At 45.0% G+C, this 26859-nt stretch overlaps 1 protein-coding gene across 3 annotated transcripts in view; it reads left to right on the top strand.

Moving 5' to 3' along the window:
* The window catches only part of LOC139278942 (early endosome antigen 1), a 1017310-nt gene that overhangs the window by 694442 nt on the left and 296009 nt on the right, over window positions 1–26859 (top strand). For all 3 annotated transcript variants that reach the window (XM_070898220.1, XM_070898221.1, XM_070898219.1), the window contains exons 19-20: window positions 524–691; window positions 15476–15655. In XM_070898220.1, the coding sequence (XP_070754321.1) occupies window positions 524–691; window positions 15476–15655 (348 nt within the window). The remainder of the gene's footprint in view (window positions 1–523; window positions 692–15475; window positions 15656–26859) is intronic.

Here is a 26859-nt window from a genome sequence, read left to right as displayed (position 1 = left end):
ACTATTGCCCTGAGTGTTGTTCACTGACATTACCCAAAGCTCTAATAAGAAAACTGCAAGTCAAATATCTAAACTGTTGTCACATAGCCAAATGAGAGTTATCCGCACATTTCTCCGTGCCCTTTGATACCATTTTACATTTTAAAGCTGATATTTAAAGGCAATCTGGAACAAGCATTTTGTGAAGACCCCTCATGAGATTCCACTCCGGTGACATTGCAAATGGGAAATGTGGACTCCACATCCGGGCAAGTTCTTTGGCTACATCTGACTAGCTGCTTTAAGGAATAAAACATGGTAACAAATGTGTTATCTTCCTTATTAATAATAGAGTGGCATGCAGAAATATTCTTTACAACTATTAAAATGATAAATACACCATACTTTTTAACATTTTCACTAAGTATTTGGTTTGGTTCAACTCAAATATTTTCATTTTTTTAACCCTCACGTGGCTCCCTTTGTATCATATAAACAAACTGTTGATCCCATATTATAGCATGACTTATTATTCCTGTTGTAGGTAGATCAATGTCAAGATACAATAAGACAGTTGAATGCAGAACTTTCATCCATTCACATTGCTCAGGATTCAGCTGAGAAGATTTCTGAACGTAAGGAAGAGACAATCTACCAACTGGAGGCAGAGACTCAGGCCCTACAAAGCGAAGTCTTAAAGCTCCAGACCAAGGTAACTCCACTTTGCTGTAATGGTACAATACATAGCAACGCATTTAAAGAATAATTAATAATGGTGCCTGTGTATTTTTGCTAATTCAGGTTTAGCTGCACTAAATGATTTTTCTCTACATTTTGATAGCAGTATTCTGGCATGTCAAAGCAAGAGTGCAAAAAAATTCTAAGTATCACATTAAGGGGGAGAAATTGGGTTCCTTCGCCTGTTAGTGCCTCCAGGGAGCGCTAACGGGATTCGCAAATGGGTTTGCGAACGGGTGGAGCGAGATCAGCGACACCCGTTAAATTTGGCGGGAATTTTGCGGCAACGGTACGGCGTTGCGCCCCGAACTCCTTCGCCCAAAGAGCGTGACATCATTGCCATGCACATCGCCCCGGTAGCTCACCGGACACAAAATTGCATTCCGCCCCCTGCAGCATCGGTAGGCGAAAACACCGATAGCTACAGGTTCGGGGGCGTGGTTTAAAGGTGAGGTGGCCGAGGTACGTAAAAAAAAAATGATCTCTTACAGGTTTGTTCGCGGGTTCCTGTCCGCGATTGATCAGCAACTCTGCTCGAGTGCTGGGCTGACCGGGCGGGATCGCTGCTGCTGTTGTGGAGAAGATAAATTTTTCAATCTTTGCTGAGCCTGCAGCAAAGGCCCTTTCCTTTAAGGGAGGGAAGGAACCTTTCAACGCGACAGCGCTGCACAGCCCTGCCCTGCCTGCTGTCGATTGCGCGCCACGAAGGAAGTGGAGTGCCTGATTTAGTGCTCCACTTCCTTCTTGGAGCGCAAATACTGAAATTTTTTAAAGTGTGAAATCATTAGGGCCTAGCGCTAATTTTTGCAAACTTTTAAAAGTAGCATGCCAGACAGGGTGCTCTCCAATTTCACCCCCTAAGCATTTTGAAAGCAGAAAATTGCAGCAACAGTAACTAACTCTTTTACAAAAACAAAATACTGCGGATGCTGGAATCTGAAATGAAAACAGAAAATGCTGGAAATCTCAACGGGTCAGGCAGCATCTGTGGTGAGAAACAAAGTTGATGACGCTTCGTTGGAACTCTCTTGTTCAGTTCATAACACAGCAAAATGTCATGAAACATTTATTCACATTTATGAAGTAACAGTTTTATATGACTATTTGTTCCTGTTTGATCAAAGCACACTTATTTATCTGCATAGCATATAACTTCTGATCTAATGTAACTTTATAAAATTAGTAAATTATGATTACTAGTAATTGAAAGCATTGTAGGCAGTTAGTTCTAGAAAATACAATGTTATTGGAGTATATACAAGACAGTCATTCCAAAATATATGGATGAATTGGAAAATTATTGCTGCTTTTTGTAGTTTCTAAAGGTAGAAAAATGTGATCTCCCTGAACTTACTTCTCTGTTGAGAGAATGCCGCCTTAACAGACTGAACACTTTGCTTCCAATTGTTATGTCTGAGCCAAGACAGTTGTAATTTAGATTGACTTGTGTACTATTTCTTTGTTTTTCAAAATCAATTTCCTGTTATCCTGAAACTTGCTCAGTAGTCCATTCCTTGCAGCCTCCAGGTACTTGGGGTAATAAAATTCTGTCTGCATTCTGTACTGTGAAGTGTTTGATGTTACTTTTTGTAGTATACAGCTACAGTAGCAGAATAATAATGTCCAATTCCCAGTGGGTTGATGGTGAAAAAAGTATTGAGACTGATGTTTTCTGCATCAAAAATTAGGTATTTATTTTTCTTACTTAAGAAATGCATTATACTTCACTCAAACAGCTAACACAGTGAATTAAAATGTGACAGTCAATTTGAGTATTAAATAATAATCTCTTAATGAGGTACATTCTACTTTCTTTCCGAATCTGAATACTTTAAATACCAACGCACTGACACTGGGGCAGCATTATTTGAAGACTGGGCCACACCTAGATTCACAGTAATGTCTGCGCTCCTCTAATTCTGCCCTCTTGTGCATCCCTGATTTTAATTGCTCAAATATTGGTGCCCATGCCTTCTGTTGCCCAGGCCCCAAGATCTGGAACTCCCTGCCTAAACCTCTCTACCTTTCTTTCCTCCTTCAAGACACTCCTTAAAACATACCTCTTTGTCCAAGCTTTTGGCACCTGCCCTAATTTCTACTTATGCGGCTCGGTGTCAAATTTTTATCTCATAAAACTCCTGTGAAGCACATTGGAACGTTTCACCTCATTAAAGGCTCTATATAAATACAAGTTGTTGTTGTTGTAATGGTAAATGAGTAACTGTCCTCCTTGAGAGAAGAAAACAGTCTCTTTGGAGTCAATATCCCTCCAAGATGACACATCCACTGATTGAAGTTCAGAACCATATCAACCCTCTGTGCCAGACTTGATAATCTGATGTTTAAACCAGGCAGGTCCACAATAATCTAGGGGCACTGTTGATGATTGACCAGACTTGCTCACTGGAGGAATGGATCTGTTACAGGAACCGCGATCTTTCCCAATTGACTCAGAATAACCCTGAAAGCCAGTGCCTTAATGGTTCGGGTGATCCTAGCTGGACAAGCAGCAAGAATTAGCCAGAATCACTGGCTACCAGTGCACTATGCTGGTAGCCAACGGTTTTGACACATTGAACTCCAGCAGTAACACCGCACATACTTGTGGCTCGCTCAGGCTTGACTCGACTGCTTTAAACTTAACATTGTATGGACTTTTTGTACTTAAATATATTGTGAGTTCCAATCAAAAGTAATTAAAAAATTAAGCCATAGAGGGTTAATCGGGTTACAGTGGGTATTCCTTTGTTTAATTGAATTGGATTAGCAGGATTAAGGAAACAAATGAAAACATAGTGGCTCAGAAATCCCAGTCGGCTGCTTCCCATGGGCAATCGGGTAAAAAAAGTTTTTAAAAGATGCGCACTTACCTGAAGCTGCTGCACCCACATGAGTTCCCAGTCCTGCGGCCTCCACTGACTGCGCATCACAGCGCATGCACGACATGACGTGCACAGGGCTGGAGCTGCAGTCACATGGCTCTGGACAGCCAATCAAGGTAAAGTATGTTCTCATTCATAATAATGGAAACTCCGTAAGTTGGAGTTCCCATTATTATGAATGAGAACCCCCCCCAAACACACAAAACATTAATAAAAAATAGAAAAAATACATTACATATTTAACATTAATTTAAACTAAAGTTAGTTATCTGTTCTTAAAAGAAAATCCGATTTAAAAAAAAAAAAAAAAGTTTTTAAAATTATGCTTTAAAATAAATTTATAGTGTGCAGGGTTTTTAAAAATAAAATGTGTTTTTTAAATTTTATTTTTTATGTTTTAAGTGTGTTTTAATGTATGAAAAACGCAGCCAATTAGTGCTCAGCAAGCTCCCACAAACAAATGTGATAATGACCAGGTTTTGTTATGTTGATTGAGGGATAAGTATTCTCCCTGAGTAAAGCCTCCTTGATAATGTGCAACATCCCCACCGACACCTGGGAATCCCTGGCCAAAGACTGCCCTAAGTGGAGGAAGAGCATCCGAGAGAACACTGAGCACCTCGAGTCTCATCGCCGAGAGCATACAGAAAACAAGCGCAGGCAGCGGAAGGAGCGTGAGGCAAACCAGACTCCCTCACCCACCCTTTCCTTCAACAACTGTCTGTTCCACTGTGACAGAGACTGTAATTCCCGTATTGGACTTGTACAGTCACCTAAGAACTCACTTTTAGAGTGGAAGCAAGTCTTTCTCGATTTTGAGGGACTGCCTATGATGATGATGATGTTTTTGTTATGTTGATTGAGGGATAAATATTGTCCAGGATACCGGGGATACCTCCCCTGCTCTTCTTCGAAATAGTGCCATGGGATCTTTTACGTCCACCTGAGAGAGCAGACTTGATTTAACGTCTCATCCGAAAGACGGCACCTCCAACAGTGCAGCACACCCTTCAGTACTGTACTGGAGTATCAGCCTAGATTTTTGTGTTCAAGGGTGCTACCAACTGAGCCAAGGTTGACAGTCACAGAAAATGGAACGATGTACAGCATGTACTTTTAAATTTGATAAAGTCTGATCGTATTTCATCTAAAAAATCCTAATTTCTAGTCCAAGGTTTCTATAAAATAGAATTGTTAAGAGTATGGGGACAGGTTCCTAATGACACAACAATATTCTGTCCATTCTGAAAACTGGGTTTAAATCCAGAAAAATAAACGGACAACCAGATCAGCATGCAATGCTTCTTTTCCTTGAAAATAAGCAGTTTCTTATACATTTTTGATTAGCCATCTTGATAGATATCTCATATTTTAGACGTCCTACCTCTATGTGCGCTTCTTGTATAACGCTTCCTGCAACATAACACTTTCCCATTTTACTTTGTTGATTTGCTTATTTATCTTCCAGTGCTTGCAGCTCCCAGGATTTGCAAGTTACATGGCACTCTGGTGTTATGCACCATAAAGCCGTTTCCTTATATTACTTTTCTTCCCATGGAATGATCGTGTCTTTTCTTCTCTGCACCCTTTCCCTGGCCAGCACTTTGTAGCTACAGGGCCACCTTCCAGCCGGGACCTGTGGCCCCAAAGGTACCTATGATCCACTGCCTGTGGCTCTGGCCAGATCCCTTCCCCCACCCCACCAGTGCCCCATGCCCTTCACTCAAAAATGGGACCTCCAGGCTCAGTCCCTCACTTCAGCCACCATCTGCAGCCCCAAAGACACACTCAGTGTTATCAGCAGCAGCACAAGTTGGATTCTTCCAGATCTCTTTCACCCCATCCCCCCACAACCACCAGCATGAGCAATGTCGCAGGAGGTTGACGGGTAATATATTTAATAAAATCTTGCATCCAGCGTGCACATCCTGTTTGTCGTACTTCAATGTCACAATTTGTTTATTACATTTTTCTGTCATGCCTGGGTATTTTAACTAAGCTATGTATACTTATGCTTATACTTGCCTTTCACTTCCACAGGGGATCCTCTAGTATGTGATTAACATAGCAGTACAGATTCGACCTCCCAAATCCGGAGTTCCAAACACCGTAATGTTCTGAAATCCAGACATCGCGCTGATCCATGGAGTGGTCGTCCGAAATCCAGAAAATGTTCCGAAATCCAGACTTTTTTCAAAAAACAGCGATAGCAGTATTTTTCCGGCATTTTTTAAAGGCCCAGTGGTAAAAATCAGCAGAAACCGCGCGATCCTCGCCAACTTTAGTCTTAGGCCGATTACCGCTGTGAGGGAGGCCTTGGGAGGGGAGAAAACAGAAAAAAAATTGCAAAAACCAAAAAATAAAAAAAATCATAAAACATTCACAAGCTATTGAATTGCTGAAAAAGAATTAAAAAATAAAAACATTAACTTACCTTTTGGCAGGTCTTCATACCTACCGCTGTCCTTGGGGCTACAAGGTTTTGGTTTTTCTCGGTCATTTTTTTTTTTTGCCCTGAATACGGCCGGCCAAAGGGTTCCGAAATCCAGAAATACCCGAACTTCGGCCCGGGCATTTCCAGATTCGGGACGTCCGGATTTCGGGTATTTCCAGATTTCGGAACGGCCTCAGTCCCGAGGTTTCCGGATTTCAGAGGTCGAACCTGTACTAGATATTCAAAAAATTACATTCTGGTCATTGTAACCAGGTCTTCCAGTAAAAATGGCTACATGGTTGGACTACTTGGATGAAAGTACTAATCTGTTACGATAGATCAAGCAAAACATTACTGCATATGTGGAACAAATATTGCAAAGTTGCACATGTATCCACAATACATTAACACTCAATTCAGATGCGATGCTGTATATTATAATATACACTATGTACTGAAACTAATACAAATTAAATATTCTCTTAAATTTCCAATAATAATCTCAGAAAGGAGCAGAGCACTCTTGCATCCATATGATTCACACAATGCAAAGATGTTGGTGTGAAATCAAAAATAGCAAGTGACCATAAGATACTCCTTTCTTAAAAAGACGAACATACTGGAAAATGACACACAACACATAAATGTACAAAATAATAAATGCAAGTGAGGGAGTTAGCAGAAGTAAAATAATCTTGGGATTCAGATGCCGATAAACCACTTGAGATGTTCTTCCACAGTTGTGATAATTATATTATAGCCTTGTAATTCATACCTAGGTTTTCAGTATTTCCATTCATTGTTGCTAAAATGGGCTATAGTTCCTCTGTACTGAATCGCAACATAACATTTGGCAGTGAATTAGGATTAAAATGAGAATTGTCATGGAAAACAGAAATGGTAGAGCAGGCTCATTATGCCGAATGTCCTGCTTCTGTTGCAATGTTTTCATTGCTTATATTAAACCGAGCACAAGCTATAATTTATAGCTTTTCAAGTCAGATGTTTAAAAAAATTATTTTATACATTTAATGATATACAAAGTCAGAAAATAATATTGTATCAAACCATGTAGTTTCTTTTTTCTGTCTTAATAGATTTATGCATATTTACATCTGTACTATGGTAATTATTACCAATTTATGGGATCATAATTCATCTTCTGGGCATTTGATTTCCTGAGGAGATGTTGAACCTTCTGAATGTACAATTATTAGAAGGCTGGAGTGATTAGAAAATCAGCAACATCTGATTAATGTGTTTGGTGTGGGTCTGTGAAATTTGATCAATATTTATCTGCTTTCAGGGTACAATAGCAACGTCTAATAGGAGGAAACTGAATGAATTAGAAACTATAAATGATCTTTTCTGTTTTGCTTTTTTGACGCATCTGAAATTTTATGTGTGTGGCTGCAATTGGATTTCACTTAAAGAAACTGTAGCCCCATTTGCGAGAGTGGCACAAATTGGGTTGATGTGGCACAGCCTGCGGCAGCAGTTCACAGAGCAGGCGGCACCACATTTTTCAATGTGAGTTTCTCTCCCTCATTTAAGTAAGCTACTGGCATATGAAGTGGTGGTGGCAAAAAGTAATCCCAAATTGGCATTGCAAGTAAGGGCCCAAAAAATCCTTTTGCAATTTTGTTTTTAACCTGGGTAGCCCTGACCTTTCATTAGCGCTAGTCTGCTTGCCTTCTGCTTGATTTTTGAACCTTAAAAATCAGTAACATGGGGGGAGGGCAATTGGGATGCTGTGGAGTCAGACTGTCATGTATTCAACTGTCATTGTAACCCGTGTATAAACTGACCTAAGTTGTACACCCTGAGAACACCGACCACTAAGTGGTGAACTTGTGGGAGACACTCCTAACCTGGACTTTCAGGTATAAAAGGGGAAGTTCCACTCACCTTCTCCACTTCAGTGCTGCTAATAAAGGACTGGTCACAGAGTGACCTTCTCTCAAGTATGGGCCTCGTGTGCATTTGTACTGTATAGTAAGGACGTATCATTAGCGACGAGAAACTGGGATTTAAACCACGCGAGCATGGCCACTAGCAGCACAGACGAGACGTACTGTGTTGATGATGATTGGGACGATTTTATTGAGAGACAACAGCAAAGTTTCGTCACTAAGGAATGGCTGGGACAGGATTCGGCCAACAAACGCAGGGCTCATCTCCTGACGGTTTGTGGATCCAGGACGTACTCCCTGATGAAGGACTTTCTAGCGCCAGAGAAGCCGGCGGACAAGACTTGAAGAGCTCAGTAAGCTGATTGGGGAACACTTGAAACCGGAGAGCAGCATGCACATGGCGAGACATCTGTTTTACACGCACCGGCGGCGAGAAGGGCAAAGCGTTCCAGACTTCGTGGCAGACCTCCGGCGACTGCCGATCCTATGTAAGTTCCCAGATGCATGCAGAGCGGAGATGCTGCAAGACTTTTTTATTGAGGGCATCGGGCACGCTGGGGTTTTCAGGAAACTGATTGAGACCAAAGACTTAACCCTGGAAACGGCGGCTTTAATGGCCTAGACATTTATCTCAGGGGAGGAAGAGACCAGAGTGATGTTTGACAAAAATCTTGGTTTAAATGCAGCAAATGGACAGGGAGTCAACATTGTTAACGCGGCACACAGTTCTCCAGGCAGACAGGGGCAATCGGACATGCCCGAGCAGGTAGTCGAACCCAAAGGGGGAGTTCAACAGAGAATGGCTAGCTAAACGACGATTCATGCCATCGCAATTAACAATGCGGCCAGTAATGGGGCCATCAACACCTGTCAATGGTGCGCTTAAGGACAGTTACAGAGACAGTCAGAGACGATCGACTGGTAGAGGACCTTTTATTTCCAACAACTGCTCATGCTGGAGGTGTGGAGGCAAACACCCAGCCAGAGCTTGCAGGTATCAGCAATATACCTGCAGAAACTGCAATGTCAGCGGTCACTTGGCGCGTAAGTGCAGGAAGCCGACAGCCAGGTTGATGTACAAGGAGGATGGGCTCGATGTAAGCCCTACGAGGCCAAATGGACACTGGGGGAAATCGCTGGAAGCTGAAATTCAGCGAGTTCATGTGGAACACATATACAGTTCATACACCAGGACGCCACCGATAATGATGAAAGTGCTCCTCAATGGCATCCCAGTATCAATGGAGCTAGATACAGGGGCCAGCCAGTCCCTGATGAGTATCAAACAATTCGACAAGTTGTGGGCATCCAAGGCCAGGAGGCCAAAATTATTGCCGATTGACGCACAGCTACGGACATATACAAAGGAGATCATTCCGGTGCGAGGCAGTGCCACGACAGTCGGGATCAGACCTACTGCGTCCAAAACGGAAGTGATCCAGAGAGCACCCAGACCCCGTAACACGACGGAACTGCGTTCGTTCCTGGGGCTCCTGAACTATTTTGGTAACTTTCTTCCCAAATTGAGCACGCTGTTAAGAGCCGCTACATGTGCTCCTACGCAAAGGTCGCGAATGGGTCTGGGAGGACAGCCAGGAAAGGAATTTTGATAGAGCACACAATTTGTTATGCTCCAACAATCTGTTAACGCTATATGACCCATGTAAAAAACTTGTTTTAACATGCGATTCGTCGTCCTATGGGCTCGGGTGTGTGTTGCAGCATGTTAATGCCAAGGGTCAGTTACAGCCAGTAGCTTATGCCTCCAGAAGTCTGTCCCAGGCAGAAAGGGGCTACGTGATGGTTGAAAAGGAAGCGCTTGCATGTGTATATGCAGTAAAAAAAAATGCACCAGTACCTGTTTGGCAGGAAATTTGAGCTGGAGACATATCACAAACCCCTAACGTCCCTTTTGGCCGACAACAAGGCCATAAATGCAAATGTGTCCTGAATGCCCGCATACAGAGGTGGGCACTCACGTTAGCCGCCTATGACTATACAATTCGGCACAGACCAGGCACCGAAAACTGCGCCGATGCACTCAGCAGCCTCCTACTAGCCACCACCAAGAATGCTGCTGAGATGTTGAAGCTTTCGAAAGCGAAGGCTCACCCGTGACAGCCCGTCGGTTCAAAGTCTAGACAAATAGAAACCCGTTACTGTCTTTAGTCAAGAAATTTGTCCTGAATGGGGACTGGGCAGCCACGTACGGTGCATGCCCTGAGGAATTTAAACCATTTCACAGGCGCAAGGATGAACTCTCGATTCAGGCCGATTGCCTACTATGGGGAAACCGAGTAGTCATGCCCCAGATGGGCAGAGAGGTGTTCATCCGAGAACTCCACAATGAGCACCCGGGCATTGTCATGATGAAGGCAATTGCCAGATCACACGTTTGATGGCCAGGGATAGATGCAGACCTGGAACTGTGTGTTCGCAGGTGCAACACGTGTGCCCAGCTGGGCAATGTGCCCAGGGAAGCCCCCCTTAGCCCCTGGTCCTGGCCCGCCAAGCCATGGTCATGCATCCATGTGGACTATGCAGGTCCTTTCATGGGAAAAATGTTTTTGGTTGCAGTAGACGCCTACTCCAAATGGATCGAGCGTGACATTCTCAATTCAAGCACATCCTCTGCCACGGTAGAAAGTCTACGGGCAATGTTCGCCGCCCATGGTCTATCAGACGTCTTGGTCAGCGACAATGGCCCGTGCTTTACAAGCATTGAATTCCAGGACTTCATGGCAGGAAATGGTATCAACCATGTCAGAACGGCACCATTCAAGCCAGCCTCAAACGGCCAGGCGGAATGAGCAGTGCAGATAATCAAACAGGGAATGCTCAGAATCCAAGGGAGTTCCCTACAAAGCCGCTTATCACACCTCCTGTTGGCCAATAGATCCCGACCACACTCACTTACGGGTCCCACCCGCAGAGCTGCTAATGAAAAGGACGCTCAAAACCAGGTTATGCCTTATACACCCCACCATGAAAGAAATTGTTGAGAGCAGGCGCCGGTGAGAATGTGACTACCATGACGGGAACGCGAGGGCGCGATGTATTGATGTCAATGACCCTGTCTTTGTCCTCAACTATGCTGCAGGGCCCAAATGGCTCGCAGGCACTGTGATTGCCAAAGAGGGGAATAGGATTCTGGTTGTTAAGCTTACCAATGGACAAATCTGCCGCAAACACGTGGATCAAACAAAAAGGAGGTTCAGCAACCCCATAGAAGAAGCAGAGGAAGAACACGATGTAGCGTTCACTCCACCACAGGTGACCGAACACCGGAACCAAGTGGAGGAGAGCCCAGTCACTGTGGGCATTCCGGACAGGCCTGAGGCAGCGCAAACAGCAGACACTCAGGCCAGCGCCCAACAACCGGAGCCCCAACTCAGGCGCTCTACAAGGGAGCGTAAACCACCAGAGAGATTTAACCTGTGACCCCAATAAGACTTTTGGGGGGGGGTGATGTCATGTATTCAACTGTCATTGTAACCCATGTATAAACTGACCTAAGTTGTACACCGTGAGAACACCGGCCACTAGGTGGTGAACTTGTGGGAAACACTCAGGTATAAAAGGGAAAGCTCCAACCACCTTCTCCACTTCAGTGCTGGCTAATGAAGGACTGGTCACAGAGTGACCTTCTCTCAAGTATGGGCCTCGTGTGCATTTGTACTCTATAGTCAGGACGTATCACAGACGAGTACTCCTGACCTTCCAAGCTCCACAGAAACAATTTTTAAAAAACACATTTGTTTGGTGGTGGTCAGCGACCGCTTATAAATCCTGAGCAGAACAAGCCTGATTTCTGCGGTATCAAATGTAGCAGAGGGGATCTAAAGCAGACCCTTTATTTACTGAGGTTATTTTAGGTGGCCACCGGGGATGCCTAAAAAATTAACCAACCCAATATCAGGTCAGATGCCTGATGTCCTTAGGCATGGGCCCCCAAATTTGGCCCTCATTGTGCCTGGGCACAACGAGGTCTAATTTCTACAACAATGTCTTTCAAGGGTGTGTCTTCATCATTCTGTTCCTCTGCTTCCATCCTTGAGACGACAACCAATTTGTAGGACAGTGACATGACTTAAGAGGACTTTGAATTCTGTGATGAGAAACATACAGTGTCATTCACCAAAGATGTGAGGAACTGAGAGCTCACACTGAGCACTTAGTGTAGCACTAAGCAGAGGGGTTGGGAGGGGGAAAAGAAATATGGGTGGAGAACGATACAAGGAAGTGATCACAGATGAGAAACCATGTGAGATGGCAAGGTCGAGGGGGTGGCCGTGATTATGGGTAGGGAGTTTATTTTGAGAGAGAGATTAAGGGACAATAGAAGGGCAGTGAACTCAGGAGAGAGAGCATGATAAGTTGAGATGGAGATTGAAATTACTGAGGATGGTAAGTCGCTCGCTGCAGAGGCTGAGGGAGGAAACCAGTGAAGATATCTTGGTGAGAAACTTGCCGTGGTACTTGGGTGGGTGGTAGAGAACTAGGAATTGAAATGAGAGGCAAGAGGGATGGAACAAGGCTAGATGCTCAAAGCAGGAGAAGGTGCCAGATGAGTAGGGGGATAGACCAAAGTGTGAATTGATGATAAGAGCTACACCGCCACCTCAGTGGTTGGGTGGGGCAAGTGGTGGAATGATATAACTAGGCGGGGAGGCTTTATTTAGGGGGAAGGTGTCCTCACCCATCAACCAGGTTTCTGTCGGGGCCATGATATCGATGCAATCATCCACAATAAACTCATGGACGGCGAGGGTCTTGTTCATAAGTGAACGGACATTCTGGACGGAGATGCGGAGAGAAACAGTTATAGCTGATCTGCTGGCAGAGTCCACAAGATCAGTATTGGGAGGGGTGAGTGGGACACGAAGGAGATTGTCAAGATTGGCCCCTAGTTGGTGCACTGGGCAGGAAGGTCGGCCAGAGAGTAAGATGGGGCAGTTGGTGAGGCTGCTCATGAGGAGGCAGCGTCTAGTGCCTTTGGAGGATGCCTCGAGAGGCACAGATGGAACCTGTAGGCCTGTCTAAGATAGAGTCAAGCCTGGGATGCTGGCAGGAGAGTAGGAAGGTTGAGGAGTGCTAAAAAGTTGGGGTAGAGAGTTGGTAAAGAGAAAAGGAGACAAGAAAGAGGAAAAGAAGTGATGTGCTCAGATCCGGAGCGGCAGCCAAAACATGCATGCAAATGCACACGGGAAAACTCAAGTTACATAGGTGTAGCAAGATTAGGATAGATATGACCTGGTATTAAACTGGGAATAGAGGAGAGGCAAGAGGAGGAAGACTAGAGTTAAAGTCAGAGGTCCCGTAGTAGGATGGAGTCAGCTTGGAGCAATAACAAACTGATATCCAGGTTTGGAGACAGGTGTGGAGGGTGAGTGCATCCAGGAAGGGTAAAGTATCGGAGGACACACTGCTGGAGGTATTTCTGTGGAAATGAAGAGCGAGGAGATGTGCAGAATCAATCACGGGGCAGAAAAATGGTGACAAAAGTCACCATAAAATCCAAAGACGGCGGAGAAAAGGACTAAAATGATGTATATCGGTTTGAAAGTGCTACATTTCTAATTTTGAAGTAAATGATGTTGAGCAGCAGAGAAATTACTAGGTTACTAGCTATTCAAACAGAATTCCAAAATTGCAATCTCACTTTTGGAGCAACTTTGCCTAGTTTTTATGGCCCCAAGTTTCCACATGATTTGCTCCTGATTTTTAGGAGCAACTGGTGAAGAACGGAGTATCTTAGAAATCAGAATTCTCGTCATTTAGTTTGCTCCAGTTCTAGTCAGTTAGAACAGTTTCACTTTGGAACAGAATTTATTTTTCAAAAGGGGGCGTGTCCGGCCACTTACGCCTGTTTTCAAAGTTTCGTCAGTGAAAACTTACTCCAAACTAACTTAGAATGGAGTAAGTGAAGATTTTTGTACGCTCGAAAAAACCTTGTCTACACTTTAGAAAATCAGGCGTAGGGAATGGTGGGGGGAGGGGGTTTAAAGGGAAGTTTATAAACATTAATCACTTCAGTTTTACAAATAAAGAGCCATCATCAATAATAAATGATAAATACATCAATAAATCAACCAATAAAGCAATCAAAAAAAATTAATCAGAAAATTTTTTTTTTTTTAAATCAATAAATAAAACATTTTCTACTTACCGACTGCAGCACCGGGAGCCCTCCAACAGCGTGCTGGGATGCCCCCCCCAGTATGTCCCTGTCAGTGTCTCTATCTCTGTCTGTCTGTGTGTGTCTCTCATTCTCTGTCTGTCAGTGCCTGTGTTTCTGACAGCGAGGAGAGGGGGAGGAGGGGGGTAGAGGGAGAGAGGGGGGAGCAGAGGGAGGGAAGGGGAGGGATGGGGGAGAAGGGAGAGGGATGGGGGAGAAGGGGAGAAAGGAGATGGGGGGAAGGAGATGGTGGGGGGAAGAGATTGGGGGGGGGAAGGAGATTGGGGGGGGGGGGGGGAAGGAGAAAGGGGAGGGAGGCTGAACGGGCCGGGCCCGAGACTTCGGGCAGGGCCCGTCCCCAGCACCAGATTTACAGGTAGGTGGCGTTGGGTTGGGTCGGGGGGTGGTGGGAAGGAGGTCGGTTCGGTTCGGGTTGAGGGGAGGGAGGGAGGGAGGTCGGGGAGAGGGAGGTCAGGTCAGATCCAGTCCGGGAGCGGGAGTCGGGTCGGGTCCAGTTGGGGGGGGGGGGGGACCGGGAGTCGGGTCCAGTCGGGGGGGGGGTGGGTGGATGGGACCGGGAGTCGGGTCCAGTCGGGGGGGGGAAATCATGTCGGGTCGGGAGGAAGCAGGAGCTGGCCGTGGGAGGAGCCTTATTCACGCAGCCCCAGTGAGGCCATTGGGCCAGGGCTAGGGGCTGCGTGCTTCGGCCCCTCCCACAGTTTTGGGCGCCTGGAGCTACTGCACATGCACGGCCACTGTAGCGCGCATGTGCAGAGGTCCCGGCATTGTTTTCAGCGCAGGGACCTGGCTCCGCCCCCTACAGCTCCTGCTGCGCTGCGCCGAGGACCTGCAGGGAGGTGGAGAATACGGAGGGTTTTTTTCGGCGCACTTTGTGGCGCGAAAAACGGGCATCCAGGTTGGGACTGCGCCGTTCTAGGCGCGGCTCGAAACTTGGGCCCTATATTTTTATATTTTAAAATTGTTACAAATTAAAAATATATGATTATCGTCATCCAGCAGAAAGGCTTGGATTAAGGTAGTTGCAACATGTGAAACAAAAGTGGGATTACAAAAAAGGAGGATAGGAAAACAAAGTCAAAAGATGAAGTAATGGAGTCAAATTAAAAAAGGAGGAAGTTGCAATCCAGAAAAAGCACACCATCCACGTAGGTTCAAAATAAAGTGACAAACACTTGGTTAAAAGAGTCTGACATTTTTTTGAAGTATTGAACAGTTTGTCCTGGTCATCATTTCAATTGAACTCTTAAATTATGCACGTTGATCTGAGTTATACATTTTTGTGTTTTGGGCATTTTTGTCGTGACTAAAACTAAATATTCTATTTTTGTAGATGCTGAAAACAGAGGAACAATTGAATGCAAGTGACTTTCAATCCAGCTCTTTGAGAGCTAATTTGCAAAACAAAGTGGAAGAAGTTCTGAAGCTCACAGAGGAGCTAAAAGAATCTCAGGAAGCTATGCATCAGATGACTGAAGAACTAAATGGGATGAAAGGAAACATACGCATTGAAGTAAGTGGCTTGAAACATAGAAACAAAGAAAATAGGTGCAGGAGTAGGCCATTCGGCCCTTCGAGCCTGAATCACCATTCAGTAAGATCATGGCTGATCATTCACCTCAGTACCCCTTTCCTGCTTTCTATCCATACCCCTTGATCCCTTTAGCCATAAGGACCATATCTAACTCCCCCTTGAATATATCCAATGAACTGGCATCAACAACTTTCTGTGGTAGAGAATTCCACAGGTTAACAACTCTCTGAGTGAAGAAGTTTCTCCTCATCTCAGCCATGTAACTAGTAGAGTGGACAAGAGAGAATCTGTGGATGTGGTGCATTTGGACTTCCAAAAGGCTTTTGACAAGGTCCCACACAAGAGATTGGTGTGCAAAATTAAAGCACATGGTATTGGGGGTAATGTACTGACATGGATAGAGAACTCGTTGGCGGACAGGAAGCAGAGAGTCGGAATAAATGGGTCCTTTTCAGAATGGCAGGCAGTGACTAGTGGGGTGCCGCAGGGCTCAGTGCTGGGACCCCAGCTATTTACAATATACATTAATGATTTAGATGAAGGAATTGAGTGTAATATCTCCAAGTGGCTTACCCCTTATCCTTAAACTATGTCCCCTGGTTCTAGACTTCCCCAACATCGGGAACATTCTTCCTGCATCTAACCTGTCCAGTCCCGTCAGTATTTTATATGTTTCTATGAGAACCCCTCTCATCCTTCTAAACTCCAGTGAATACAGGCCCAGTCGATCCAGTCTCTCCTCATATGTCAGTCCTGCCATCCCGGGAATCAGTCTGGTAAACCTTTGCTGCACTCCCTCAATAGCAAAAACGTCCTTCCTCAGATTAGGAGACCAAAACTGAACACAATATTCCAGGTGAGGCCTCACCAAGGCCCTGTACAACTGTAGTAAGACCTCCCTGCTCCTATACTCAAATCCCCTAATTATGAAGGCCAACATACCATTTGCCGCCTTCACCGCCTGCTGTACCTGCATGCCAACTTTCAATGACTGATGTACATGACACCCAGGTCTCGTTGCACCTCCCCTTTTCCTAATCTGCCGCCATTCAGATAATATTCTGCCTTCGTGTTTTTGCTCCCAAAGTGGATAACCTCACATTTATCCATATTATACTGCATCTGCCACGCATTTTCCCACTCACCTAACCTGTCCAAGTCACCCTGCAGCCTTTTAGCGTCCTCCTCACAGCTCACACCGCCACTAGCTTAATGTCATCTGCAAACTTGGAGATATTACACTCAATTCCCTCATCCAAATCATTACTGTATATTGTAAATAGCTGGGGTCCCAGCACTGAGCCCTGTGGCCCCACTAGTCACTGCCTGCTATTCTGAAAAGGACCCGTTTATCCCGACTCTCTGCTTCCTGTTTACCAACCAGTTCTCTATCCACGACAGTACATTACCTCCAATACCATGTGCTTTAATTTTGCACACCAAACTCTTGTGTGGGACCTTGTCAAAAGCCTTTTAAAAGTCGAAATACACCACATCCACTGGTTCTCCCTTTCCACTCTACCAGTTACATCCTAAAAAATTCCAGAAGATTTGTCAAGCAGGATTTCCCTTTCATAAATCCATGCTGACTTGGACCGATCCCGTCACTGCTTTCCAAATGTGCTGCTATTTCATCTTTAATAATTGATTCCAACATTTTCCCCACTACTGATGTCAGGCTAACCAGTCTATAATTACTCGTTTTCTCTCTCCCTCCTTTCTTAAAAAAGTGGTGTTACATTAGCTACCCTCCAATCCATTTACTTTTCTTCTTTCTATCTGTTGCTTCTGCCCCCATTCTACTTCCCTCTGTCTCCCTGCATAGGTTCCCATCCCCTGCCATATTATTTTAACCCCTCCCCAACAGCACGAGCAAACACTCCCCCTAGGACATTGGTCCCGGTCCTGCCCAGGTGCAGACCGTCCAATTTGTACTGGTCCCACCTCTCGCTAGAACCGGTTCCAGTGTCCCAGGAATTTGAATCCCTCCCTTCTGCACCACTCCTCAAGCCATGTATTCTTCTGAGCTATCCTGCAATTCCTACTCTGACTACCACGTGGCACTGGTAACAATCCTGAGATTACTACCTTTGAGGTCCTACTTTTTAATTTAACTCCTAGTCCCTAAATTCGTCTTGTAGGACCTCATCCCGTTTTTTACCTATATCGTTGGTATCTATATGCACTACGACAACTGGCTGTTCACCCTCCCCCTCCAAAATGTTCTGCAGCCGCTCCGAGACATCCTTGACCCTTGCACCAGGGAGGCAACATACCATCCTGGAGTCTCGATTGCGGCCGCAGAGACATCTATCTATTCCCCTTACAATAGAATCCCCTACCACTATAGCTCTCATACTCTTTTTCCTGCCCTCCTGTGCAGCAGAGCCACCCACGGTGCCATGAACTTGGCTGCTGCTGCCCTCCCCTGATGAGTCATCCCCCCCCCACAGTACCCAAAACAGTGTATCTATTTTGGAGGGAGATGACCGCAGGGAACCCCTGCACTACCTTCCTTGCACTGCTCTTCCTGTTGGTCACTTATTCCCTATCTGTCTATGTAACCTTGACCTGCGATATGACCAACTCACTAAACGTGCTATTCACAGCATCCTCAGCATCGCGGATGCTCCAGAGTGAATCCAGTGCCGCAATGTGGTCTGTTAGGAGCTGCAGCAGGATACACATCCCGCACATGTGGTCGTCAGGGACACTGGAAGCGTCCCTGAGTTCCCACGTAGCACAGGAGGAGATTGACACGTGACCAAGCTCTCCTGCCATGACTTAAGCCCTAGATTAACTTAATTTGGCAACAACAATGATAAAGCTTACCTACTGATAAAGGAAAAGAAAAAGAAAAACTATTCACCAATCACCAGCCAATCACTTACCCCCTTGGCTGTGACGTCACCCTTCGATTTCTTTCTACTTCTTTTTTGCCTTCTCTCCTTGCACCAGCTGGCGGCTCCTCCGAATCCCGCGCCACCTCCTCCTTGACGCTGCCGCCACTCCCCGACTGATGGGCCTTTTATAGGCCGCCTCCTCCGTCTTTCGCCGCACCTCCTCCTCGACACTGCCGCCACTCCCCGACTGATGGGCCTCAGGCAGGGGTAGGAGGGGAATGGAGAGGTGATGGAGGAAGACAGGGAAGATGGAGAGAGGAGTGGAGAGGGAAGGCGAGAGAGAGCAAGGAGGGGCAGAGTGGTGCCAGGTTAGAAAGACTTGCATTTATATAGCGCTCCTCATGACCTTAGGATGTCCCAAAATGCTTTACAGCCAATTAAGTACTTTTGAAGTGCAGTCACTATTGTAATGTAGGAAACATGGCAACCAATTTGCACATAGCAAGGTCCCACACAGAGCAATGAGAAAATGACCAGATAATCTGTTGTAGTGATGTTAGTTGAGGGCTAAATATTGACCAGGACACCATGGAGAACTCCCTTTCTCTTCTTCAAAATAATATCAGAAGATCTTTTACATCCACCTGAGTGGGCAGATTGGCCTTGGTTTAACATCTTAGTCGAAAGACGGCACCCCCGGCAGTGTAGTGTCTTTACTGCATTGGTGTGTCAACACTGTTCCCTCTAAGGCGCACATGTGCGGGCGCGTGCACTGATCCCCGAGCTCCTGGGCAGTTGAATTGAAATGCCGCGCAGAGAACTGAACAGTAGCTGGAATGGGGGAGGAGCCCAAATACACAATGGCCCCGGGAATTTAGACACAATCGTTTCTGAGTCTTGCAACCTCAAAGCTGACCCAATTGCAACTGTTGAAGTGTGTGTTCCGATGGTTAATGGGTTGCTGTGTAACGCCGGGAGGGAACTTTGACCTTTCAGCGGGAGAATCCTCCTTGATCTGATTATTTGCCTTTCAGTCTTTCGTGCTGGCTCGTGGTATACTGGAGCTGTGCATGCACAGCACCCAGTTGGGCCACACTTTCATCCGCTCCGTGCAGAGATCAGGGAATCTGTTGGTGGCCGGTGGGGAGGGGGGAGGTCGAGGATCGAATGGAAAGAGAGAGGAAATCGGAGAGGGGAGAGAAAGAGAGAGAGAGAGACTAAGGGAGGGAGAGAGAGAGGGGACGGAGGGAGAGAGAGAGGGGGATGGAGGGAGAGAGACAGGGGTGTGGGTCCAGGCGTGTGTAGTCCATTCCCGGGGACTGAGCACCGGATGCATTTTGGAACAATACAGGTGGAGGTGTAGCACATTGGCCGCTGGAAGGAGGCTAAAGCAAACCGGTTTTAGGCCCCTGATGAAACAAAAATTAGAATTTTTTTTTTAATTCAGAAAATTGTTTAAAGCCACAAAAAATATGTGAAAGTAATGTTGAATGTAAGTTCCAGTTATATTTTTCCAGGTGATGTCCCCTTTTTTGAAAGCGTTTCTCAGGGTTATTTAAATCATGTTATGAGAGAGGGCAAAACGTTTGTGCCTCTGTTTGTACCTCAAAGTCTGTGAGAGACGGAGGGAACGGCAGCAGAAAGAGAGAAAACAGCTTCTCCAAAACTGATCCCAGCTCATCGCCAAAGCTTGGGATAAATAACATCACTGCTTTCTTAGAAAGTTTAACTATTTTATTCACTTTCTTATCTGAGCTCTGTTTCAAATTAGAGTTTATTTTATTTTTTGTTGTATATTTAACGACAGCATTGAAGAGCATCAAAACTGCAACGAGTCTTGAAAGAATTTAAAGATTTTTAATGAACTTTTCTCAAAAAATGACTGTTTAAAAACAGCACCCCCGACCCCCAAAGTTTTGAATATGATTTTGGAAGAAACAGAAACAAAAATTAATTTTCCCTTCCTCCAAACAAGTTTCAGTCAGGTATTGAAGTCCAAATGCTTCCAAAGAGGTCCTGAAATGCTTAAAACATTTAAAAATTGAAATTTCTCAAATATTTGATTTTGAACAATTGACTGAAGTGAGCAGCTTTACACAAACATGCGACCATGCTGGTGAGGAGGGGGAGAACGGGGAGGATTTGTTGGAGTTGCATTTAATTTGATTGACTTAAAAAAAAAATCTAATTAAGACGTTTAGGAAAAGAACCCAAAAAAGGGGAAAAACACAAACTTTTTACTTTGTCGTTCTATAGCCGTAATACAAGTCCCAGGAATAATGTAAATATAGATTTCATCTTAAACCTTTAATGGAGTGTTAATAGAAACATGAGTTGTGTAATGATGTATAAAAGTTGCAGAAAGCTACTTTAAAAGAAACTACTATTTGTTTATTGAGAAAGACACAGAAAATACTTTGATTAAACTGATGTACAATTTTGATTTGGTGTAAAGGTTTGAAATAGGAGATTGAAAATAGAGTACAATGAAGTTTGTTTCCCGCTATTTAATTAGGAAGTACCTAAAATAAATCAACACTTTTCATGATAAGAGCAGGGATTAATATTGTGGAGAATGTTAGAAGCGAAATTCATAAATTAACATATTTACATCAACATATTAGTAAACATTCCTAAGTCAGTCTGCTTGGTTCTCCTGTCCAGGAAGAAAAATGAATGTTTATTTCTGTTAAATCATAGCTTTTCCTGCCTTTGTTTTTAATTTGGTGATGCAAATTGTGTATGTGTTTTTCTGCACTTGTGAATAAGTGCTGCATTTTTGACGTGTTAATGCGGGGGGGTGCTGGTTCAAGATGACGTTTATTAATGGAAGTGATTGAAGTTGGAAATACGGATACCAATTTTTGTTCAATTCTTTTTAATACTGTGAACTAAAGAACTACAGCACTTTATATTTGTTGGTTGTCTGGTTGCATTGTGATTAATATTCTAATTACTTATGTAGACGTACAGCACATCAGCGCCATAGTAAAGCCGCTGTTCCTGCTGCTTGTGCAGCCATTGCTATAGTGACATGAGGGATGGGCTAATACGTTAAAAACTTAAAAATTAATACAAATTGCATGAATAGATATGCCTCTTTCAGCTCACCTTGGATTGTTTGTCGATGCATAACCATGTAACTGAGTGACACTTCTGAAGTGTTAATGCATTCTTTTGCTGTTCTTTTATATCCCACTCATTTCTGACAAGTAATATTTTATTAAATAGAGTTAGTACATGACGAACTAAAAGCTTTTAATTAATTCTACCGTAAACAAAATTGCAGAATGGGCATGTAAATGACAAATGAAATTCAATATAGATAATTGAGGTGGTGCATTTTGGTAAAAGGAATAAGGAGGTTGTAGTGTATGGAGAAAGAGTCAGACTGAACATTGTGAGTTCAAAGTAAAGTGTAACCTTAGTCTTTTATTGCAGGTCTCCAGAGTGCCTCTCCAACCTGTGAAGCACTCTTAAATACCTGTGCTCCCAAGGAATTATGAGATCCCTTGGGACTCTGGGGAATGAGCTCTCTGGTGGCTGTACAGAGTAAATACAAGTCCACATATATAACAACATTCCCCCCCGAAAGTCAATAATGTAACTATTTACAATGTAAGTCAATCTGGGGCCCTTCTTGCCCTGGTTGATCGTCTCGGTGTGAAGGCTGGTGTTGTTGAGTCATTTGTTGGGCCCTCGCTGGGCTGCTGTGCAGCTGGCCTTGCTAGGCTGCCTGGTGTGGGGCCCTGCAGGGCTGCTGTGGATGATGGGTTCTGCTTCGTGGTCAACCGTGGTGTCGGTTGCCACTGGTGTGTGTGTTGGGGGATCAAAAAAGGTAGGGTCCAAGGTGGGTTGCTCAGGGTAGTCCATGAATCTGAGTTTGATTTGGTCCAAGTGTTTCCGGTGAATGAATCCATTTGAAAGTTTGACCCGAAACACCCTGCTCCCCTCTTTGGCCACGACAGTGCCGGGAAGCCACTTGGGACCTTGTCCATAATTTAACACAAATACGGGATCATTGACTTCAATCTCGCGTGACACATTTGCGCTATCATGGTATGCACTTTGTTGAAGCCGCCTGCTCTCTACCTGTTCATGTAGATCAGGGTGAACTAATGAGAGCCTTGTCTTAAGTTCTCTTTTCATGAGCAGTTCAGCAGATGGGATCCCAGTGAGTGAGTGTGGTCTCATGCGGTAGCAAAGCAGGACTCGGGATAGCCGAGTCTGCAGTGAGCCTTCAGTTACCCTCTTCAAGCCTTGCTTGATGGTTTGCACAGCTCTCTCTGCCTGACCATTGGATGCTGGTTTAAACGGGGCAGATGTGACATGTTTGATCCCGTTACGGGTCATAAATTCTTTGAACTCAGCACTGGTAAAATATGGCCCGTTGTCGCTCACCAGAACATCTGGTAAGCCATGTGTGGCAAACATGGCCCGCAGGCTTTCAGTGGTGGCAGTGGACATGCTATCCGACATTATCTCACATTCAATCCAGTTGCAGTACGCGTCTACAACTACAAGGAACATTTTACCCAAGAACGCGCCTGCATAGTCAACGTGTACCCTAGACCACGGTTTGGAGGGCCAAGACTGTAAAGTCCAGTCCCCTCACTGTAAAGTCCTGTCCCCTCAGTACAGATTCACACGAAGCATGTAGTGAAGTCAAGGTCACTCTGCACCTTTATTTCACAGCTCTGGAATGCTGCACTTGCCTGAGACCTGTCCTTATATACCTGTCTCTTGCAAGTGCACCCCTGGTGGTAAGGTATGCTGGTGGTTACAGGTCATATCTTATTATAGTCATGTATAGCATGTTGGGATACAGTTATATATAATAATGTAAAATACATGACAAAGACCATAAATTTAGCGGCGCCTCCCTGGGTACATTGCTTCACTGCGAACATGTATAACATCTGTGAGCGCAGAACTCTAAGTCCGTATCGATGCCGGGCGACCACACGTGGGATCTGGCTATCGCTTTCATCATTACGATGCCTGGGTGGGTACTGTGAAGGTCATTGATGAAGGTGTCTCTGCCCTTCTTGGGGATCACTACTCAATTGCCCCACAGAAGGCAGTCTGCCTGTATAGACATTTCATCTTTGCGCCGCTGGAACGGCTTTATCTCTTCCCGCATTCCCACTGGGAAACTGGACCAACTCCCGTGAAACATGCAGCTTTTGATTAGAGATAATAAGGGGTCTTTGCTTGTCCAGGTTTTGATCTGCCGGGCAGTGACGGGTGATTGTTCACTCTCAAATGCTTCCATAACCATGGATAGATTTGCGGGTTGCTCCATTTCCTACTCCGTGGTGGGCAATAACAGCCTACTGAGAGCATCGGCGTAGTTTTCTGTGCCTGGCCTGTGGTGGATGGCGTAGTTGTATGCGGACAACGTGAGCGCCCATCTCTGGATGCGGGCCGATGCGTTGGTATTTATCCCTTTGCTCTCGGAAAACAGGGATATAAGTGGCTTATGGTCAGTTTCCAATTTGAATTTTAGTCCAAACAGGTATTAATGCATTTTCTTTACCCCATAGACACACACTAACACTTCTTTTTCAATCATGCTGTAGGCTCTCTCGGCCTTAGACAGACTCCTGGATGCATAAGCAACCGCTTGCAATTTCCCGAAATCATTAGCTTGTTGCAATACATACCCGACGCCATATGACGACGCATCACATGCTAGTACCAAACGCTTACATGGATCATACAATACAAGCAATTTGTTTGAGCATAATAATTTTCTTGCTTTTACAAAGGCATTTTCTTGGCTTTTGCCCCAAACCCATTTGCCCCCTTTTCGTAGTAAGACATGTAGTGGTTCTAGCAGGGTGCTGAGACCTGGTAAGAAGTTACCAAAGTAGTTCAAGAGTCCCAGAAACAACCGCAGCTCCGTCACGTTCTGTGGTCTCGGTGCGTTCTCGATTGCCTCCGTCTTCGCGTTGGTGGGCCTGATGACGTCCGCCGCAATCCTCCTTCCCAAGAACTCCACCTCAGGTGCCAGCAAAACGCACTTCGAGCATTTTAACCTGAGCCCCTCGCGGTTGAGCCGACTAAGAATCTCCTCCAGGTTCTGCAGATGCTCGACTGTTCTGACCTGTGACCAAGATGTCGTTCTGGAAGATCACCGTGTGCAGGACCGACTTCAGTAAACTTTCCATGTTTCTCTGGAATATCACTGCCGCTGATCGGATTCCAAACGGGCATCTGTTATAAACGAAAAGACCTTTGTGCGTGTTGATGCAGGTGAGGGCCTTCGATGATTCCTTCAGTTCCTGCGTCATGTAGGCTGAGGTCAGATCCAGCTTCGTGAACGTCTTTCCTCCCGCCAGCGTTGCAAAGAGGTCGTCGGCTTTTGGAAGTGGGTATTGGTCCTGCAGGGAGAAACGATTGATAGTTACTTTGTAATCGCCACAGTTTCTCACTGTGCCATCTCCCTTGAGGACTGGGACAATAGGACTGGCCCACTTGCTGAACTCGATCGGTGAGATGATGCCCTCTCTTTGTAGCCGGTCGAGCTCGATTTCTACCCTTTCTCTCATCATGTATGGTACTGCTCTCGCCTTGTGATGGATGGATCGGGCTCCCGGAATTAGGTTGATCTGCACTTTAGCTCCTTGGAATTTCCCGATGCCTGGATCGAACAGCGAAGGAAATTTGTTTAAGACCTGGGCACACGAAGTGTCGTCAGCAGGCAATAGCACTCGGATGTCGTCCCAATTCCAGCGTATCTTTCCCAGCCAGCTCCTGCCGAGCAGCATGGGACCATCGCCCGGTACCACCCAGGGTGGTAGCTTGTGCACCGCTCCATCGTAGGAGACCTTTACAATAGCACTGCGTTAAATTTCATCTGCCACATATCTGCCCATTCCACCAGCCTGTCTATTTCCTCTTGAAGTCTATCTCAATCCTCCTCACTGTATACAATACTTCCAAGTTTTGTTTCATCTGCAAATTTTGAAATTGTGCCCTGCACACCCACATCCAAATCATTAATATATATATCAAGAAAAGCAGTGGTCCTAGAACCGACCCCTGGGGAATACCACATGTATACTTCCTCCAGTCCAAAAAACAACCGTTCACCACTACTGTCTGCTTCCTGTTACTTAGAAAGTTTTGTATCCATGCTGCCACTGTCCATTTTATTCCATGGGCTTCAACTTTGCTGGCAAGCCTATTATGTTGCACTTTATTAAACGCCTTTCGGAAGTCCATGTACACCACATCAACTGCATTGCCCTCCTCAAGCGTCTGTTACCTCATCAAAAAACTCAGTCAAGTTCAGTCCGTAAGTGTGACCCTGAGCTTCCAGTCGCCTGTCACTTTAATTCTCCACTCCACTCCCACTCTGACCTCTCCGTCCTCGGACTCCTCCACTGTTCCAATGAAGCTCAACACAAGCTCGAGGAACAGCACCTCATCTTTCATTTAGGCACTTTACAGCCTTCTGGACTCAACATCGAGTTCAACAATTTCAGAGCATAACCTCTGGCCATCTTTGGTTCCCTTTCCACCCTCTCCCCACCCATCTTATCTTTTTTTTCTTTATTTTTTTTCTCTTTGTCTATTATGGCAGCTGGTCATCACTATGCCATTCACACCCTATCCAGATGAACCTTTTTCTAACCTCTGTCATTACCATTTCAATTCGACCCATCATCCCTTTTGTCTCTCTAATCTCTCCTGCCTTCCACCCTATCACAGACCTTTCCTTTCTTTCTTCCCTTCCCCCTTTCAGTGTTTAAGAATGTGTTCGTTTAACACTCGGCAGTTCTGACGAAGGGTCGTCGGGAAACATTAACTCTGTTTTTCTCTCCACAGATGCTGCCTGACCCGCTGAGAATTCCAGCATTCTCTGTTTTTATTTCAGATTCAAGCATCCACAGTATTTTGCTTTTGATTAAATACAATTTGCCTTTAACAAATCCATGCTGGATTTCCTTAATTAATCCACACTTGTCCAAGTGACTGTTAATTTTGTCCCAGATTATCGTTTCTAAAAGCTTCCCCACTACCGAAGTTAAACTGTGTGCCCTGTAGTTTTTTGAACAAGGGTGTAACATTTTCATTTCTCCAGTCCTCTGGCACCACCCCGTATCCAAGGAGGATTGGAAGATTATGGCCGGTACCTCCGCAATTTCCACCTTTACTTCCCTCAGCCTCATAAGATGCATCCCATCCGGTCCTGGTGATTTATCTACTTTAAGTACAGCCAGCTTTTCTAGTGCTTCCTCCTTATCAATTTTTATCCCATTTAGTATCTCACCAATTGATGTTAAAAACCCATCTGGTTCTCTACCGTCCATGGTATACCTATCCTGATAG

The sequence above is a fragment of the Pristiophorus japonicus genome, chromosome 13 (assembly GCF_044704955.1).
Source record: "Pristiophorus japonicus isolate sPriJap1 chromosome 13, sPriJap1.hap1, whole genome shotgun sequence".
Lineage (NCBI taxonomy): Eukaryota > Metazoa > Chordata > Chondrichthyes > Pristiophoridae > Pristiophorus > Pristiophorus japonicus.
This window is presented reverse-complemented; position numbering and strand designations above follow the sequence as displayed.